The sequence below is a fragment of the Oncorhynchus nerka genome, linkage group LG5 (genome assembly GCF_034236695.1).
Source record: "Oncorhynchus nerka isolate Pitt River linkage group LG5, Oner_Uvic_2.0, whole genome shotgun sequence".
Lineage (NCBI taxonomy): Eukaryota > Metazoa > Chordata > Actinopteri > Salmoniformes > Salmonidae > Oncorhynchus > Oncorhynchus nerka.
This window is the reverse complement of record NC_088400.1, coordinates 36,672,235-36,690,792: the sequence shown is the minus strand read 5'-3', so window position 1 is coordinate 36,690,792 and position 18,558 is coordinate 36,672,235. Positions and strand designations below refer to the sequence as shown.

The following is an 18,558-nucleotide window of genomic DNA, read 5'->3' as shown; positions in this document are numbered from 1 at the left end:
GGTTCACCAACTACTTCTCCGATAGAGTTCAGTATGTCAAATCGGAGGGCCTGTTGTCTGGACCTCTGGCAGTCTCTATGGGGGTGCCACAGGGTTCAATTCTCGGGCCGACTCTCTTCTCTGTATACATCAATGATGTCGCTCTCGCTGCTGGTGATTCTTTGATCCACCTCTACGCAGACGACATCATTCTGTATACCTCTGGCCTTCTTTGGACGAGCTTCAAAGCCATACAACACTCCTTCTGTGGCCTCCAACTGCTTTTAAATGCTAATAAAACTAAATGCATGCTCTTCAACCGTTTGCTGCCCACACCTGCCCACCCGTCCAGCATCACTACTCTGGACGATTCTGACTTAGAATATGTGGACAACTATAAATACCTAGGTTAGACTGTAAACTCTCCTTCCAGACTCACATTAAACTTCTCCAATCCAAAATTAAATCTAGCATCCTATTTCGCAACAAAGCATCCTTCACTCATGCTGCCAAACATACCCTTGTTAAACTGACCATCCTACCGATCCTCGACTTCGGCGATGTTATTTACAAAATGGCCTCCAACACTCTACTCTACACTCTATTGGATGCAGTCTATCACAGTGCCATCCGTTTTGTCACCAAAGCCCCATATACTACCCACGAGCCAACGAGACCTGTATGCTCTCGTTGGCTGGCCCTCGCTTCATACTCTTCACCAAACCCACTGGCTCCAGGTCATCTACAAGTCTCTGCTAGGTAAAGCCCCGCCTTATCTCAGCTCACTGGTCACCATAGCAGCACCCACCTGTAGCACGCGCTCCAGAAGGTATATCTCACTGCTCACCCCCAAATCCAATTCTTCCTTTGGCCCGCCTCTCCTTCCAGTTCTCTGCTGCCAATGACTGGAACAAACTGCAAAAATCTCTGAAGCTGGAGACTCTTACCTCCCTCACTAGCTTTAAGCACCAGCTGTCAGAGCAGCTCACAAATCACTGCACCTGTACATAGCTCATCTGTAAATAGCCCATCCAATCTACCTCATCCCCATACTGTATTTATTTATTTATCTTGCTCCTTTGCACCCCAGTATCTCTACTTGCACATTCATCTTCTGCACATCCTACCATTCCAGTGTTTAATTGCCATATTGTAATTACTTCGTCACCATGGCCTATTTATTGCCTTTACCTCTCTTATCCTACCTCATTTGCACATGCTGTATATAGATTGTCCTACTCTATTATTGATGGACAAGTTTATGTTTGTTTATTCCATGTGTAACTCTGTCTTGTTGTATGTGTCAAACTGCTTTGCTTTATCTTGGCCAGGTCGCAGTTGCCAATGAGAACTTGTTCTGAACTAGCCTACCTGGTTAAAAAAAAAATATATATATATATAACAAAATATAAAAATAAAATAAAAATTGGACCAACAAAACAAATAGCCGCGGGGATTCCCCCAAGGGCATAAGGCGAGTGTAAGTGGAGGAGTGTGTGTCTTTTATGAGTTCAAAATGCAGCCCAATGGACAAGTCTTCTTATTTGATAAGGTTTAACGGCGGTTGGCATCTGATAAACTTTGCATTACCGCCACCTACTAGACTGGAATATAACTACCTTGTACTGTGCTTAAAAAAAATATTTATGAAAATCAACAAATCCCCTCAACTCTTGTTTTCACCCACCCTGAAACCATAAATGGATCAGCCAAAAGGCAGGGCTCCACCTTTTCCAAAAATGTAATTTCTACCGTCACAGACTCCTCTTTATCCTGACCCTCGGTGCAAGCAACAATGAACAAGTGATGGTGCTACAATTTGCTTTGTTGCAACTTATATCTTATGTTGTAAAATGTAATACATAGCTAATGGTTTAAATGTTCTGAATTATTCGTCCGTGGGCTTATGTGACTGCATTAGTCCCAGTCCATGTGTGACACGCTAGGAACCATAGTTTTGGTCCACGTTTCCCAGGGGCCCTAATTAGTGTGAAAGATATAAAATCACCGCGTTCCAGTTTGTACTTGTGCTTGTCATTTGTTTCAGATCCATTTGAAACCCCATGCTGTCTTGATAATTGTTTGGGGGGGTGTGGTTGATTGTGTTCAGACGTTGTTTGTTTGAGGTTGACAAAATGCAAGAGTTTATTGCATTGAAAGACATGCAATTGGCCCGACATCCTTTGTTGGTTGCAGATTGTCATGTGTTTGGAATGGCTTTGATGGCTGTGGGGAATTGCTTATCGTAATCAGAGGAAAGAAGCGGTGAACTAACAGAAGACAGTGAGGAGATACACTAAAGATTTGACACAGGAAGTAGGAGGTGAACATCTTTTTATTTTTTTGTTGTTGTTGAATAAGACATGATCCTGTGTAGCTCAGCTGGTAGAGCATGGCACTTGCTATGCCAGAGTTGAGGGTTCGAGTCCCATGAGGGACCAACATGAAAATGGATGCACTCCCTAAGTTGCTCTGGATAGGTGCATTTGCTAAATGACTGAAATGTAGAGTGCCACAATCAAGGTTCCCCCACAGCCTGCTTCCCACCTGTTCATATAACTTTCATATGCTGGTACAGTTCCTTTTGAGATACCTTCATGTGTGCAAAAAAATAAATAGCTGTTATATACTCTTTATTGTAGAGTTCACTTTAAAAAGCAAATCAATTTAAACTATTGAAATGACTTTTGGACCTATAGTGGCTAGTAATTAATTGTGTTTCGTTCAAGGGGACTCAGAGCCCTCATCTATCTGCTATATGATGCCATCCCAGTGTGCCCTCATCAGTAGGTGTAATGTTGACGAAGTGTCTAAGCAAGAGAGAAAGCAATATTGTTGTTGTGATCCTCTTGGGTCTCTGCTATATGTTATTGGTGCTTAGTTTCTTTGGTGTCAGTTGTCCTTTCAGCGAGTCTGTTGCTGTTGCTCTTACTGATCGTCCTTCTGCATCTTCTGTTGGGGAATCTACTCAAATTTGATATCCGTTCTAGAGGGGGAGACATGGACAAACACAACATCACATCAGCTATCTGACAAGGAATTGCTTGAATATGTGGTTGTTCTGTTCAATAGTTTCTCTCTTTTTGAGTCCACTATCAAACCATGATATCTTGTGCATTATACTACAGCAGTCATAGCCGTGGGAAGTAGGGGTGTTGAGGGTGCTGCAGCACCTCCTCCCGAGTGGTGCAGCGTTCTAAGGCACTGCATCTCAGTGCTAGAGGCGACACTACAGAACATGGTTCGATCCTGGACTGTATCACAACTGGCCGTGATCGGGAGTCCAATAGGCTGGTGCGCAATTAGCCGGGGTTGTCTGTCATTGTAAAATAAGAATTTGTTCTTAACTGACTTGCCTGCTTAAATAAAAATAAAATATTTAACTATTATTACCCAATCCAAAACATCTTCCCGCGGCCATGACAGTGGTATCTCTATATCATCCTAATTGCCATAAGTATCCAAGTGTATGATCGTTCAGTAGCACAATACACAAGCATATCAAGAGGATACATTGTGTTGACATTGTGCTCTTCTGTAAGAGCTATTTCTATACCATGACAGTATATCCAATGAGCAACAATGGAAAAGGTTTCTTTAACTGCAACTATTTCAACCCTTTCCCACTATTACCAAATAATCATGTTTTTGTATCCCTTGAAAGAAGTGAATATCGGGCCGAAAACATGTGACATTGAGAGTGACCTCACCTGCACCACAGAGGCATTTATTCCACTGGGCTGCAGTTCATAAATGCACAAACACACATAAGATCAACATTCTTATGGAAACAATTAGAAACTATAGACTCAATGGAAAACCGAAATTGTCACACATGCCAGAATATCATCACGTATGAATTCCCCATTTCACACGGATAAACCAGGTGGTAGAGTCATACTTACACATCTGCAGGTTTGGGAGACATCAATACCAAAGGTAATTCTACTCCGACATCACTGTGGCGAAACAAAATGTACATTATCAGTGGGCAACATAATCATGTTTCTCCAACAAAACCATGCTGACATTCATGTACACCGAGTGACAAAACATTACGAAAACATGCTCTTTCCATGACATAGACTGACCAGGTGAAAATGATAATCTCTTATTGATGACACTTGTTAAATCCACTTCAATCAATGTAGATGAAGGGGAAGAGACAGGTTAAAGAAGGATTTTTAAGCCTTGAGATATGATTGAGAAATGTGTATGTGTGCCATTCAGAGAGTGAATCAAGTGCCTTTGAACAGGGTATGGTAGTAGGTGCCAGGCACGCCGGCTTGTGTAAAGTACTGCAACGCTGCTGTGTTTTTCACGCTCAACAGTTTCCCATGGGTACTCTGTGTTTGTCATGTAATAAAGTGCACATGTCATATATCAACTCCTGTTCTTACCTGGCTGTTAGGCCTCCCAAGAGGCCTCCGCTGGAGACCAAGAGGTTCACCTTGATTTTGTAAGTAACTAAGATTCCCTGCATTCCTTTATCCATGCCAGGACGAATGCTAGGAGAGGGGAGGACAGAACAGGGATGGGTTACCTCAGGCTTTTTGATTAATAGATGATGATGCAGAAAAGTTTTTTTTATCATCATCTACAGAAGGAGAGCGGGGTGTGGTGGAGATACACCACCGTTCAAAAGTTTGGGGTCACTTAGAAATGTCCTTGTTTTTGAAAGAAAATGATTTTTTGTCCAATAAAATAACATCAAGTTGATCAGACATACAGTGTAGACATTGTTAATGTTGTAAATGACTATTGTAGCTGGAAACAGCTGATTATTTAAATGGAATATCTACATAGGTGTACTGAGGCCCATTATCAGCAACCATCACTCTTGTGTTCCAATGCCACGTTGTGTTAGCTAATCCAAGTTTATCATTTTAAAAGGCTAATTGATCATTAGTAAACACTTTAGCAATTATGTTAGCACAGCTGAAAACTGTTGTTCTGATTAAATAAGCAATAAAACTGGCCTTCTTTGGTTGAGTATCTGGAGCATCAGCATTTGTGTGTTCGATTACAGGCTCAAAATGACCAGAAACAAAGAACCTTCTTCTGAAACTCGTCAGTCTATACTTGTTCTGAGAAATGAAGGCTATTCCATGCGAGAAATTGCCAAGAAACTGAATATCTCGTACAACGCTGTGTACTATTCCCTTCACAGAACAGAGCAAACTGGCTAAACACCAGTTGAGCTTTTCTTTCAAAAACAAAGACATTTCTATGTGACCCCAAACTTTTGAACAGTAGTGTATGTCTTGGGTAACTCACTGACTCACAGTGTGGTAGAAGCCAGGTTGGTATCTTCATCCTTTAGCCTGCCGTCCACGGCCAGACCACGCTTCTCTTTGTTGTTGGACAGAAGAGGGATCACCGTGAACGTCTTCTCCAGGGTGGATTCTCCTTTTACTTCCTCCCTGCGCAGGACGACCACACAAACAGGACATTGGGATTCACCAACAGTGAGAATCAAAATACACTTTATTGTTTGACTCAGTATTGGGTTATAGACACATGGTTTAGTAATTCTACATTACAGTAGAAATGGAATGAATGTGTTCTTGACTTACGCAAATTCCTCATTCAGAACAGTCTTGGTATATTTGTCTGCTTGGTAAAGCAGCACCTCTGTTGTCTGGTCAACTGGTCAGAAAGATGTGTGTTGGTCAGAAACAAGAGTTGAAACACACACGCAATCATGACAGAGAATAATATATATATTTGCAGACATTTTTCTCCAAATCGACTTACAGTCATCTGTGCATACATTTTACGTATGGGTTGCCCCGTGAATCAAACCCGCAATCCTGGTGTTGCGAGCGCCATGCTCTACCAACGAAGCCAATCAGAACAGAAAACCACTTTTACATTGACTCACTTGTTACTTTTATTTTCTTCACCACTTTTGCGGTTTCATTGTTGATTTTGACTTTTACAGGGATTGGGTCTCCATGGAAATAGAGCTGAAAGTCACCAAAGGAAAGCAAACATGTTCAAATAAACAGGTATCATACAGAATGATCCATCAACAGAAAACCAGCACAGTAATCAATGTTCTCCTAGGCTGACAGGATACAAGTCTAATCAATGGAAGGGCTACAGGCCTACCTCCTTCTCTATAGAGGCCTCCAGGTGGACTAGCTTGTCAGACATCATGAAGTTCTTGCTGATGTCAGCCTGGGGTCCAGCAGGTATTGTTCCTGGGGCAAACTGGATCTTACGAATGATCAGACGGCAAGTGTCCCTGACAGGAGAGAGGAAGAAAACCATCAGAACACACACTCATCTGATTACCGGCAACAGCAAATGGTATGCACAGTAGTGGAATTACACTGATACGCACTTCTTGTTAATTTTCTCATCAGGGTCGTCTGCCTCATTGGCGATGTAGGCTTTCACCTCATAGTCGACACCACAAGCCTGCAGAGGTAGGAAACAAAGGAGTGATTTGTCTTTGATGAAATGATAAAATCGAGAGAGTGAAAAAGAAGAAATAGAGAGAAGATTAGAGAGAGAGCGAGAGGAGAAAAACGTACCTTGCCGACATCCTCTGGTGCAGGCTGAAGGCCGACTGAGCATGGTAGGTTGGTATCAATCTGAAACGGACAGGAAGTAAGAAGTGATCAGGTGTGGATAGATACAAACCAACAGGCTAGGATGTCCATTTCCTTCAAAGGTCCAATGTAGCCATTTTTATCTCAATATCATATCTGGGTAACAATTTAGTACATTACTGTGATTGTTTTCAATTAAAATGGTATTAGCAAATAGCAATTTCTCAAGCAAGAATCTTGCTAATCTTGTCTGGGAGTGGTCTGAGTAGGGAGGGGGAAACTGAAAACTATCTGTTATTGGCAAAAAGGTATGGAACTGTCTTTGTTATTGGTCTATTAACTAATTTACTTCATTTATTGTATTTACTGCTGATGTCACCAGGCAGGCCAAAACTCCCTCCCACCAAAACATGCTGACATTTCAGGCAGTCTTACACTGAAAGGGCATTATCATCATTTGACCAATTTCACAGTGTATATATCAAATCTATATAAAACACAGGAAAATCAAGTTTTGGACTGCACTGGGCCTTTAATGGGAATGTCCATTGTGACAGAAGTCTTTGATGTGGTTTTCAACATCAGCTAAGAGTGGGGACCGAGATTACACGTTGTGTGGCTGAACAGTGAGCTATGCACAGACATAGTATCTTTTTTATGAAGTAACTATTTTTCATAAAATTGTACAGTTATCTTAGCTAGCTGAATTGCTAGCTGAATGGTTTACTTGTTGCTAAGCAGTTGCTAGGGACTCTCCTGGAAGAAGCTAGCTAGCTTACAAAGAATAACAACAAAAAATATCTAGTTAACAGAAGAAAGGAAGACAAAATAAGGACAGAAGGAAAAGAAAAAGGACAACAAAGTGAAACCTCTAAAGAAACAAGAGACCATAATAGAAGAAACAGCACTATAGAGAGATAGAACAACAACAACGCAGCCACTGCCAGCTAGCCTACTTCAGCAGTACTGTATCATTTGAATTATTTTAGTCAATAAGATTCCTGCTACGTAAGCTTAACTTTCTGAACATTCGAGACGTGTAGTCCATTTGTCATTCCAATCTCCTTTGCATTAGCGTAGCCTCTTCTGTAGCCTGTCAACTATGTGTCTGTCTATCCCTGTTCTCTCCTCTCTGCACAGACCATACAAACGCTTCCACACCGCGTGGCCGCGGCCACTCTAATCTGGTGGTCCCAGCGCGCACGACCCACATGGAGTTCCAGGTCTCCGGTAGCCTCTGGAACTGCCGATCTGCAGCCAACAAGGCAGAGTTCATCTCAGCCTATGCCTCCCTCCAGTCCCTCGACTTCTTGGCACTGACGGAAACATGGATCACCACAGATAACACTGCTACTCCTACTGCTCTCTCTTCGTCCGCCCACGTGTTCTCGCACACCCCGAGAGCTTCTGGTCAGCGGGGTGGTGGCACCGGGATCCTCATCTCTCCCAAGTGGTCATTCTCTTTCTCCCCTTACCCATCTGTCTATCGCCTCCTTTGAATTCCATGCTGTCACAGTTACCAGCCCTTTCAAGCTTAACATCCTTATCATTTATCGCCCTCCAGGTTCCTCGAGAGTTCATCAATGAGCTTGATGCCTTGATAAGCTCCTTTCCTGAGGATGGCTCACCTCTCACAGTTCTGGGCGACTTTAACCTCCCCACGTCTACCTTTGACTCATTCCTCTCTGCCTCCTTCTTTCCACTCCTCTCCTCTTTTGACCTCACCCTCTCACCTTCCCCTCTACTCACAAGGCAGGCAATACGCCGACCTCATCTTTACTAGATGCTGTTCTTCCACTAACCTCACTGCAACTCCCCTCCAAGTCTCCGACCACTACCTTGTATCCTTTTACCTCTTGCTCTCATCCAACACTTCCCACACTGCCCCTACTCGGATGGTATCGCGCCGTCCCAATCTTCGCTCTCTCTCCCCCGCTACTCTCTCCTCTTCCATCCTATCATCTCTTCCCTCTGCTCAAACCTTCTCCAACCTATCTCCTGATTCTGCCTCCTCAACCCTCCTCTCCTCCCTTTCTGCATCCCTTGATTCTCTATGTCCCCTATCCTCCAGGCCGGCTCGGTCCTCCCTCCTGCTCCGTGGCTCGACGACTCATTGCGAGCTCACAGAACAGGGCTCCGGGCAGCCGAGCGGAAATGGAGGAAAACTCGCCTCCCTGCGGACCTGGCATCCTTTCACTCCCTCCTCTCTATATTTTCCTCTTCTGTCTCTGCTGCTAAAGCCACTTTCTACCACTCTAAAGTCCAAGCATCTGCCTCTAACCCTAGGAAGCTCTTTGCCACCTTCTCCTCCCTCCTGAATCCTCCTCCCCTCCCCCCTCCTCCTCTCTGCAGATGACTTCGTCAACCATTTTGAAAAGAAGGTCGACGAAATCCGATCCTCGTTTGCTAAGTCAAACGACACCGCTGGTTCTGCTCACACTGCCCTACCCTGTGCTCTGACCTCTTTCTCCCTCTCTCTCCAGATGAAATCTCGCGTCTTGTGACGGCCGGCCGCCCAACAACCTGCCCGCTTGACCCTATTCCCTCCTCTCTTCTCCAGACCATTTCCGGAGACCTTCTCCTTACCTCACCTCGCTCATCAACTCATCCCTGACCGCTGGCTACGTCCCTTCTGTCTTCAAGAGAGCGAGAGTTGCACCCCTTCTGAAAAAACTACACTCGATCCCTCTGATGTCAACAACTACAGACCAGTATCCCTTCTTCTTCTTTTCTCTCCAAAACTCTTGAACGTGCCGTCCTTGGCCAGCTCTCCCGCTATCTCTCTCAGAATGACCTTCTTGATCCAAATCAGTCAGGTTTCAAGACTAGTCATTCAACTGAGACTGCTCTTCTCTGTATCACGGAGGCCCTCCGCACTGCTAAAGCTAACTCTCTCTCCTCTGCTCTCATCCTTCTAGACCTATCGGCTGCCTTCGATACTGTGAACCATCAGATCCTCCTCTCCACCCTCTCCGAGTTGGGCATCTCCGGCGCGGCCCACGCTTGGATTGCGTCCTACCTGACAGGTCGCTCCTACCAGGTGGCGTGGCGAGAATCTGTCTCCTCACCACGCGCTCTCACCACTGGCGTCCCCCAGGGCTCTGTTCTAGGCCCTCTCCTATTCTCGCTATACACCAAGTCACTTGGCTCTGTCATAACCTCACATGGTCTCTCCTATCATTGCTATGCAGACGACACACAATTAATCTTCTCCTTTCCCCCTTCTGATGACCAGGTGGCGAATCGCATCTCTGCATGTCTGGCAGACATATCAGTGTGGATGACGGATCACCACCTCAAGCTGAACCTCGGCAAGACGGAGCTGCTCTTCCTCCCGGGGAAGGACTGCCCGTTCCATGATCTCGCCATCACGGTTGACAACTCCATTGTGTCCTCCTCCCAGAGCGCTAAGAACCTTGGCGTGATCCTGGACAACACCCTGTCGTTCTCAACTAACATCAAGGCGGTGGCCCGTTCTTGTAGGTTCATGCTCTACAACATCCGCAGAGTACGACCCTGCCTCACACAGGAAGCAGCGCAGGTCCTAATCCAGGCACTTGTCATCTCCCGTCTGGATTACTGCAACTCGCTGTTGGCTGGGCTCCCTGCCTGTGCCATTAAACCCCTACAACTCATCCAGAACGCCGCAGCCCGTCTGGTGTTCAACCTTCCCAAGTTCTCTCACGTCACCCCGCTCCTCCGCTCTCTCCACTGGCTTCCAGTTGAAGCTCGCATCCGCTACAAGACCATGGTGCTTGCCTACGGAGCTGTGAGGGGAACGGCACCTCAGTACCTCCAGGCTCTGATCAGGCCCTACACCCAAACAAGGGCACTGCGTTCATCCACCTCTGGCCTGCTCGCCTCCCTACCACTGAGGAAGTACAGTTCCCGCGCAGCCCAGTCAAAACTGTTCGCTGCTCTGGCCCCCCAATGGTGGAACAAACTCCCTCACGAGCCAGGACAGCGGAGTCAATCACCACCTTCCGGAGACACCTGAAACCCCACCTCTTCCAGGAATACCTAGGATAGGATAAAGTAATCCTTCTCACCCTCCCCCCCCCTTAAAAGATTTAGATGCACTATTGTAAAGTGGCTGTTCCACTGGATGTCTTAAGGTGAACGCACCAATTTGTAAGTCGCTTTGTAAGAGCGTCTGCTAAATGACTTAAATGTAAATGTAAATGTAAGGATGAGACAGAAGGAAACACACAGTGAAACTCACATTGAAAGTGAAGGCATGGCCTTGGTCCTCACATTTCTTCAGGAGGGCCTCCTGCATGGGGGTGTTGGCTGGTTTGGTGCCAACAACAGGGTAGATCTGCTGCCTCTGTATCCAGATGTCTTTTCTGTAGTTCATCCCGATCAGGTCCAGGTCGTCACTACCATAACGGAAGGAGCATGCTAGATACACCCATACTGCAACGAGATTAGAGATAGATCTTTGATATCAAGACGGAACCTCGATGGGCTGAATTTGACTTCATGCATCTTTCCTGGTTCAATAGATACAGTGAAATCAACTAAATGTTACCTTTCCTGCCTTCAAGTTCAGCGGGGTCAACCTTGATCACACCATCTGCAAGAGAAGATATATGTATGAAAAACACAAAAACACACACACACACACACACACACACACACACACACACACACAGATACACTAGTCTTAGATTAGTAAAGTGCAAAGATATTCAGAGATAACTTTATAACACACCGACGATATCAACAGTCTCCACATGGTCCACGAAGTCTCTCTTCCCCAGGTAGAGAGCAATCTGGGAAAAGGAGAAAGGGATAGAGAGACGTTACTTCCTGTCTGTAATCAACACCATATAGATAGGCCTAATCTCAGTTATCTTGATGGAGCCTGAGGAATCGCAGTGCCGTTTGTAAGTTGGCTCGGTTAGAGGAAGCCTATGGATTCCTGCTCTGGTATGCGATAAGTGCATCAGAGCAGGCCTCGACCAGTGTGTCTCACAGCTATGATGTCAGAGGGGGTCCTTACCGATCCGTTGCCGCTGGTCTTCTTGTAGATCCTACAGAGAGAGGGTGATATGAAGTTTAGACACTAGATTGGATTCAACAAATCTGTATCATGCAATATAACTATTAATTGTGTCCTCCATTCATTGTAGGACACATGTTGTTCTAACCTAAACCCTGTTATCATTAGAATCTTCCATAGCCTGGTCCCACATGCCCTCCGTCTAATTCCACTTAGTGGTATTAGTTAGTTATCGTCCCTAGTGGCAGTGGGTCTTTACAGTCTTAAAACTCACTGCACTTTTTGTGATTGCTATCCTTACAGAGCCATCCCAGTACATTGCTTAGTGACCTACCCTAACTGGCCTGCTGTCAGTTCCAGTTGAATTAAAAGATGAGGCCTCTACTCCCCCTCCCTCCATCCCTCCCTCCTCCCACTGAGGCTCTGGATCGATTAGTACCCAGGGTGGCATGAGAGCCACTGGCATGACTGGTACAGCCAGCTATCTTCACGTAACAATGAGGCAACCACAGGTCTGTCTGAAGGGGAACCTGACCTATGCTTTGATCTGGGTCACAACAGAGACACTGCCGAGGGTGACTCCACAATGACTTGCATAGCATAAACATTTTCTCACAAATGTTTTTTCATATGGTATCTCATAATATAATCCTATCAGTTCAATATTCCTAATATCCTTCTTACCTCGCCTAATCCCTTATATCAGTTTATCTATCAGTATAGCACGCATCGCTATTTGCCTATTTGCTCACATCTTTGCTCGTGTTTGCTGTTAATTCTCAACTGCTCTATTCCGGATCTAATCCAGAGATGATCCGTCAGATTCTTTCTGGATCCTCTTAACCTTAGAAGTGTCACACATCCTTACATGACACAGGCAATGTGCTAAAGGTAGCAAAGTAATTACATTGACATTTTAGTCATTTGGCAGACTCTCTTATGCAGAGCGACTTACAGGAGCAATTAGGGTTAAGTCCATTGCTCAAGGGCACATTGACATATTTTTCACCTAGTCAGCTCTGGGATTCAAACCAGTGACGTTTGGGTTACTCGCTCTTAACCGCTTGTCTACCTGCTGCCCTAATAGATATTCATAATCTAGCGTCTCTCTGTTCTGTGCCACAGTCTATGGTTTAGTATGTTCTGAAAATAAACTCTACCTCTATATATCTGTAGAAATTAGCCGTTTTTGGTATGTGATTGGTGAATTTCAAAGATACTCACTTTGCCATGTCTGTGATTAATTGGATGAGGTTGTCTGTAGAGGTAGAAAATACAGTTTAATGAAATGTATTAGGATACAATAACAAGTAACACTCTTCCAAACAAAATAAGAGTCCTCCCTGGTTGCAAATGAGTTATATGGTGGAAGCTGGACAATTTCAGCAGAAATAAACAAATGAGTATTTGATTTGATTAGTCTAAACCAGTGTAACTAATCAGTGGGAGATAAACATGATGCATTGGTCCCTTAATCTGAGTAGCTACGTCGGTAATTAGACAGATCAAATCAAAGACAAATTACCCCCTGGGCAAAAACTGCTTGAATCAACGTTGTTCCCACATCATTTCAACATAAAACATTTTTGGGGATGATCTTAAATCAACGTGGAAAACCGATTGGATTTACAACAAATATAAAACTTTTTTTCACCCAACTTTTAACCCAAATCCAATGGCACGTTGACATTTGTTGTTGATTTCACATTGAATTCACGTTTAGTTGACAACTCAACCAAATGTAAATCAAAAATAGACCTTGAATTGACGTCTGTGTACAGTGAGTAGTTTGTTCCTACTCTTATTTGCAACCAGATTTAGCTAATGCCTAAATGAAATTGGCTACTGCAATGTGAATATGCTTAAAATGAGCTCTGTCCGAGATAACTCTCTGCACTGTGTATTTCTGACAGAGGCTGCCATTGTCAATACAGGTGACAATACAGGTGTACATTCAAAGAAGTTGGTCAAATCCACCATGTTCTACAACAGTTTTTTGATCATACTCTGTGCCTAGTATCAGTTTTAAAGACCCTTGATAAATGATACCTGAAATGAAAGGTTAAGACAAATGTTCCTTTCCATTCCATGACAACAAAGCAAGGTGGGCAAGTCCTGCCCTGGGCAGCCTCAGTGAGTGTAGGTCGTTGTTCCAGTGCATCCCTAACCTGAGCAGGGCTGGAAGACAAGCTTGCTCACACTGTTACCCATTTTCAATCCTTGCAGTAAAGGCTACATGGCTTGTCCATCCATCTCCTAATCAGTCATTCCTAGAGTCAGCGTGATAGTTATCACTTAAGATATAAATTAGATGCAGTTTTCTGAGATGTTGACAAGATAAGATGTCATGCACAATATGATCCCCCACGCATGATGTCATCGTTCCCCAGTAGGCTATGCTGTGGATGTAAAGCAGGGTCCGCCGGTCTTGCGTTGTACTCACCTCAGTGTCTTGACTGTGTCTGTTGTCTGGTGTTGCTGTGTCTGTAATCCGCCACTCTGTGCCTGTGTAGCGAGTTTTAGCATCTACCACCTTCCGTCATCCACCTTTATACCTCGACCTCTCAACCTCGCCACCCTCCCCTTGGCTTCCCCTGCCGTTATAAGAAGCTACTTTTAGGCCATATCCTATTAATTCATTAGCTGGCTGAGTTTTTTGGGCTACAACAGGGTTACAAATAAGCAGAGAAGGTGACTTAAAAGGATTAAATCCTGAGTAACTTGTTGTTGAATAGGTGGGTGTAAGGAATGGGGCTGTTTGGTTGGATTAAAGGGAATGTGATCAAATCAAATCAAATCAAATTGTATTGGTCACATACACATGGTTAGCAGATGTTAACGCGAGTGTAGTGAAATGCTTGTGCTTCTAGTTCTGACCATGCAGTAAAATCTAACAAGCAATCTGACAATTTCACAACAACTACCTTATACACACACAAGTGTAAGGAATGAATAAGAATATGTACATATAAATATATGGATGAGCGATGGCCTAACGGCATAGGCAAGATGCAGTAGATGGTATAGAGTACAGTATATACATATGAGATGAGTAATGTAGGGTATGTAAACATTATATAAAGTGGCATTGTTTAAAGTGACTAGTGATACATTTATTACATCCAATTTTTTATTATTAAAGTGGCTAGAGTCAGTATGTTGGCAGCAGCCACTCAATGTTAGTGATGGCTGTTTAACAGTCTGATGGCCTTGAGATAGAAGCTGTTTTTCAGTCTCTCGGCCCCAGCTTTGATGCACCTGTACTGACCTCGCCTTCTGGATGATAGCGGGGTGAACAGGCAGTGGCTCGGGTGGTTGTTGTCATTGATGATCTTTTTGGCCTTCCTGTGACATCGGGTGGTGTAGGTGTCTTGGAGGGCAGGTAGTTTGCCCCCGATGATGCGTTGTACAAACTGCACCACCCTCTGGAGAGCCTTGCGGTTGTGGGAAGCGGTGATACAGCCCGACCGGATGCTCTCGATTGTGCATCTGTAAAAGTTTGTGAGTGTTTTTGGTGACAAGCAAAATTTCTTCAGCCTCCTGAGGTTGAAGAGAAGCTGTTGTGCCTTCTTCACCACCCTATCTGTGTGGGTGGACCATTTCAGTTTGTCCATGATGTGTATGCCCAGGAACTTAAAACATTCCACCTTCTCCACTACTGTCCTGTCGATGTGGATAGGGGGCTGTTCCCTGAAGTCTATGATCATCTCCTTTGTTTTTTTGATGTTGAGTGTGAGGTTGTTTTTCTGACACCACACTCCGAGCGCCCTCACCTCCTCCCTGTAGGCCGTCTCGTTGTTGTTGGTAATCAAGCACTGTAGTGTCGTCTGCAAACTTGATGATTGAGTTGGAGGCATGCATGGCCACGCAGTCATGGGTGAACCGGGAGTACAGGAGAGGGCTGAGAATGCACCCTTGTGGGGCACCAGTGTTGAGGATCAGCGGGGTGGAGATGTTGTTTCCTACCCTCACCACCTGGGGGCGGCCTGTCAGAAAGTCCAGGACCCAGTTGCACAGGGCGGGGTCGAGACCCAGGGTCTCGGGCTTAATGACGAGTTTGGAGGGTACTATGGTGTTAAATGCTGAGCTGTAGTCGATGAATAGCATTCTCACATAGGTATTCCTCTTGTCCAGATGGGTTAGGGCAGTGTGCAGTGTGATTGCAATTGTGTCGTCTGTGGACCTATTGGGGCGGTAAGCAAATTGGAGTGGGTCTAGGGTGTCAGGTAGGGTGGAGGTGATATGATCCTTGACAAGTCTCTCAAAGCACTTCATGATGACGGAAGTGAGTGCTACGGGGCACTAGTCGTTTAGCTCAGTTACCTTAGCTTTCTTGGGAACAGGAACAATGGTGGCCATCTTGAAGCATATGGGAACAGCAGACTAGGATAGGGATTGATTGAATATGCCCATAAACACACCATCCAGCTGGTCTGTGCATGCTCTGAGGACGCGGCTAGGGATGCCGTCTGGGCCGGCAGCCTTGCGAGGGTTAACACGTTTAAATGTTTTTCTCACGTTGGCTGCGGTGAAGGAGAGACCGCAGGATTTTGGTAGCGGGCTGTTCTAGTTTGTCTTGCTGGTCTTACTCCCAGACAAAGGTCTTGTCCTTTGTCAGTCTACACCTCTGTGTGCATGTTATCCTGTCTGGATCCATTTTGGGCTTGTATTCTCTGTGGTGCCTTGGCTTGCGCTATGAGTCAGTACAGAAGGATAACAATACCATTGGGGGACGCCACCACACAACTGGCTATGCTCTCTCCCTCAGTGTGTGTATGTGAGGCATACAAGCCACGTGTCTGTCTGTCTGCCTGCCTGCCTGCCTGCCTGCCTGCCTGCCTGCCTGCCTGTCTGTCTGTCTGTCTGTCTGTCTGTCTGTCTGTCTGTCTGTCTGTCTGTCTGTCTGTCTGTCTGTCTGTCTGTCTGTCTGTCTGTCTTTCTGTCTGTCTGTATCTGCCGGTCTGTTTGTCTGTCTGTATCTGTCGGTCTGTATCTGTCGGTCTCTATCTGCCTGTCTGTCTGTCTGTCTGTCTGTCTGTCTGTCTGTCTGTCTGTCTGTCTGTCTGTCTGTCTGTCTGTCTGTCTGTCTGTCTGTCTGTCTGTCTGTCTGTCTGTCTGTTTCTACCTGTCTGTCTGTCTCTGACTCATAATAAGCCACTTAGTGGACATGTCTGAATCTAAATCTAGTTGTCACTTAAAGGGGAAATCAACAGTGGAAACAACCTCCCCTCCTCTGTTTTGGTAAAAAGCTAAGAGATGGGCCTGGAGAAATGTAACCACTTTCAAATTGATAGACATATCTATGGATGCAAGGGCTGACCATCCAATATATCAAATTATAGTTTTAAACAGGTTTTCAGGCTATACAGTCCAGTGTTTGTTTACATTCACAATGTTTACAAACATTGGAGCTTATATTTTTGGTTCTAATGGGGTATGACAGTTGAACTAAGCTCATGAGGCATTTATAAGTTATATCCTTCAATAATCAATGGGTACATTATATATACAAGTATGTGGACAACCCTTCAAATTAGTGGATTCGACTATTTCAGCCACACCCGTTGCTGACAGGTGTATAAAATCGAACACACAGCCATGCAGTAGAATGGCCTTGTTGAAGAGCTCAGTGACTTTCAATGTGGCACTGTCATATGATGCCACCTTTCCAACAAGTCAGTTCTATCATGGCTCTGGCAAAGACCTAGATGTAGACACGGGAGGTGGATAGTACAAGTCTCAGAGTTTATTACAGTACAAGGGGCAGGCAAAGAGTCGTAATCCAAATCAGAGTTAGGCTGGTACAGGCGGGCAGGCAATCGGTAGGTCAAGGCAGGCAAAGAGTCGTAATCCAAATCAGTCAGGCAGGTAGAGGACTACAGGCAGGATCTGGACAGGCAAAAAGTTCAGAACTGGGAAGACTAGAAAAAACGAGCACACATGCAACAAGAGAACATGCTGGTAGGACTTGACGGGACAAGACGAACTGGCAACAGACAAACAGAAAACGCAGGAAGAATACACAGGGGATCATGGCAGAAGATAGGAGACACCTGGTGGGGGGTGGAGACAAGCACAAAGGTGAAACATAGGTGAAACAGATCAGGGTGTGGCAAGTTTGTCAAATTTCTGCCCTGCTAGAGCTGCCCCGGTCAACTGTAAGTGCTGTTATTGTGAAGTGGAAACATCTAGGAGAAACAACGGCTCAGCCGCAAAGTGGTAGGCCACACAAGCTCACAGAACGGGACTGCCGAGTGTTGAAGCAGGTAGCGAGCAAAAATTGCCTGTCCTCAGTTGCAACACTCACTGTCGAGTTCCAAACTGCCTCTGGAAGCAACGTTAGCACTGTTTGTCAGGAGCTTCATGAAATGGGTTTCCATGGCCCAGCAGCCGCACACAAGCCTAAGATCACCATATGCAATGCCAAACGTCAGCTGGAGTGGTGTAAAGCTCGCCGCCATTGGACTCTGGAGCAGTGGAAACGTGTTCTCTGGATTGATGAATCACACTTCACCATCTGGCAGTCTGAAGGGCTATTCTTGATTTGGTGGATGCCAGGAGAATGCTACCTGCCCAAATACATAGTGCCAGCTGTAAAGTTTGGTGGAGGAGGAATAATGGTCTGGGGCTGTTTTTCATGGTTCGGGCAAGGCCCCTTAGTTCCAGTGATGGGAAATCTTAATGCTACAGAATACAATAACGTCCTAGATGATTGTTATATATATATATACATATATTACCCCTTTTCGTGGTATCCAATTGGTAGTTACAGTCTTGTCTCATCATTGCAACTCCCGTACGAACTCGGGAGAGGCGAAGGTCGAGAGCTGTGCGTCCTCCAAAACACAACCCAACCAAGCCACAAGGCTTCTTGATAAAATTCCCACCTTAGCCGGAAGCCAGCCTCTTATATACTGCTTACACAGACAACTTATATATGCATGATTTACATGATTCATTATTCATAATTAATTCATCATTAACGTTTGGTTCATGCATGTGACCAACCAATAC

The 18,558-nt window shown here is 45.0% G+C and overlaps 1 protein-coding gene across 2 annotated transcripts; it reads right to left on the bottom strand.

Moving 5' to 3' along the window:
- Positions 1-2,296: 2,296 nt before the first annotated feature.
- On the bottom strand, positions 2,297-14,099 carry LOC115129414 (arrestin-C-like). Of its 2 annotated transcripts, XM_029659727.2 has the most exons (16): positions 13,988-14,098; positions 12,769-12,802; positions 11,545-11,575; positions 11,254-11,314; positions 11,071-11,115; positions 10,762-10,955; positions 6,522-6,581; positions 6,329-6,405; positions 6,094-6,229; positions 5,864-5,948; positions 5,556-5,628; positions 5,265-5,402; positions 4,380-4,487; positions 3,885-3,938; positions 3,690-3,719; positions 2,297-2,965 (listed from the first exon to the last, which is right to left on the bottom strand). In XM_029659727.2, the coding sequence occupies exons 2-15, from the start codon at positions 12,774-12,776 to the stop codon at positions 3,707-3,709; spliced, it is 1,083 nt and encodes a 360-aa protein (XP_029515587.1). In that variant the 5' UTR covers positions 12,777-12,802; positions 13,988-14,098; the 3' UTR covers positions 2,297-2,965; positions 3,690-3,706. The 2 variants fall into 2 exon arrangements, with proteins under 2 accessions (XP_029515587.1, XP_029515586.1); XM_029659726.2 differs by lacking the exon at positions 3,690-3,719 and having other exon boundaries at positions 13,988-14,099.
- Positions 14,100-18,558: the final 4,459 nt, after the last annotated feature.

Bases quoted from the DNA above. Each gene is read 5' to 3' on its own strand.
- LOC115129414 (XM_029659726.2), bottom strand. The intron at 10,956-11,070 runs GTAACATTTAGT...ATCTCGTTGCAG, and splicing joins TGAACTTGAAGGCAGGAAAG to TATGGGTGTATCTAGCATGC. The intron at 5,949-6,093 runs GTAGGCCTGTAG...GGTGACTTTCAG, and splicing joins AGGCCTCTATAGAGAAGGAG to CTCTATTTCCATGGAGACCC.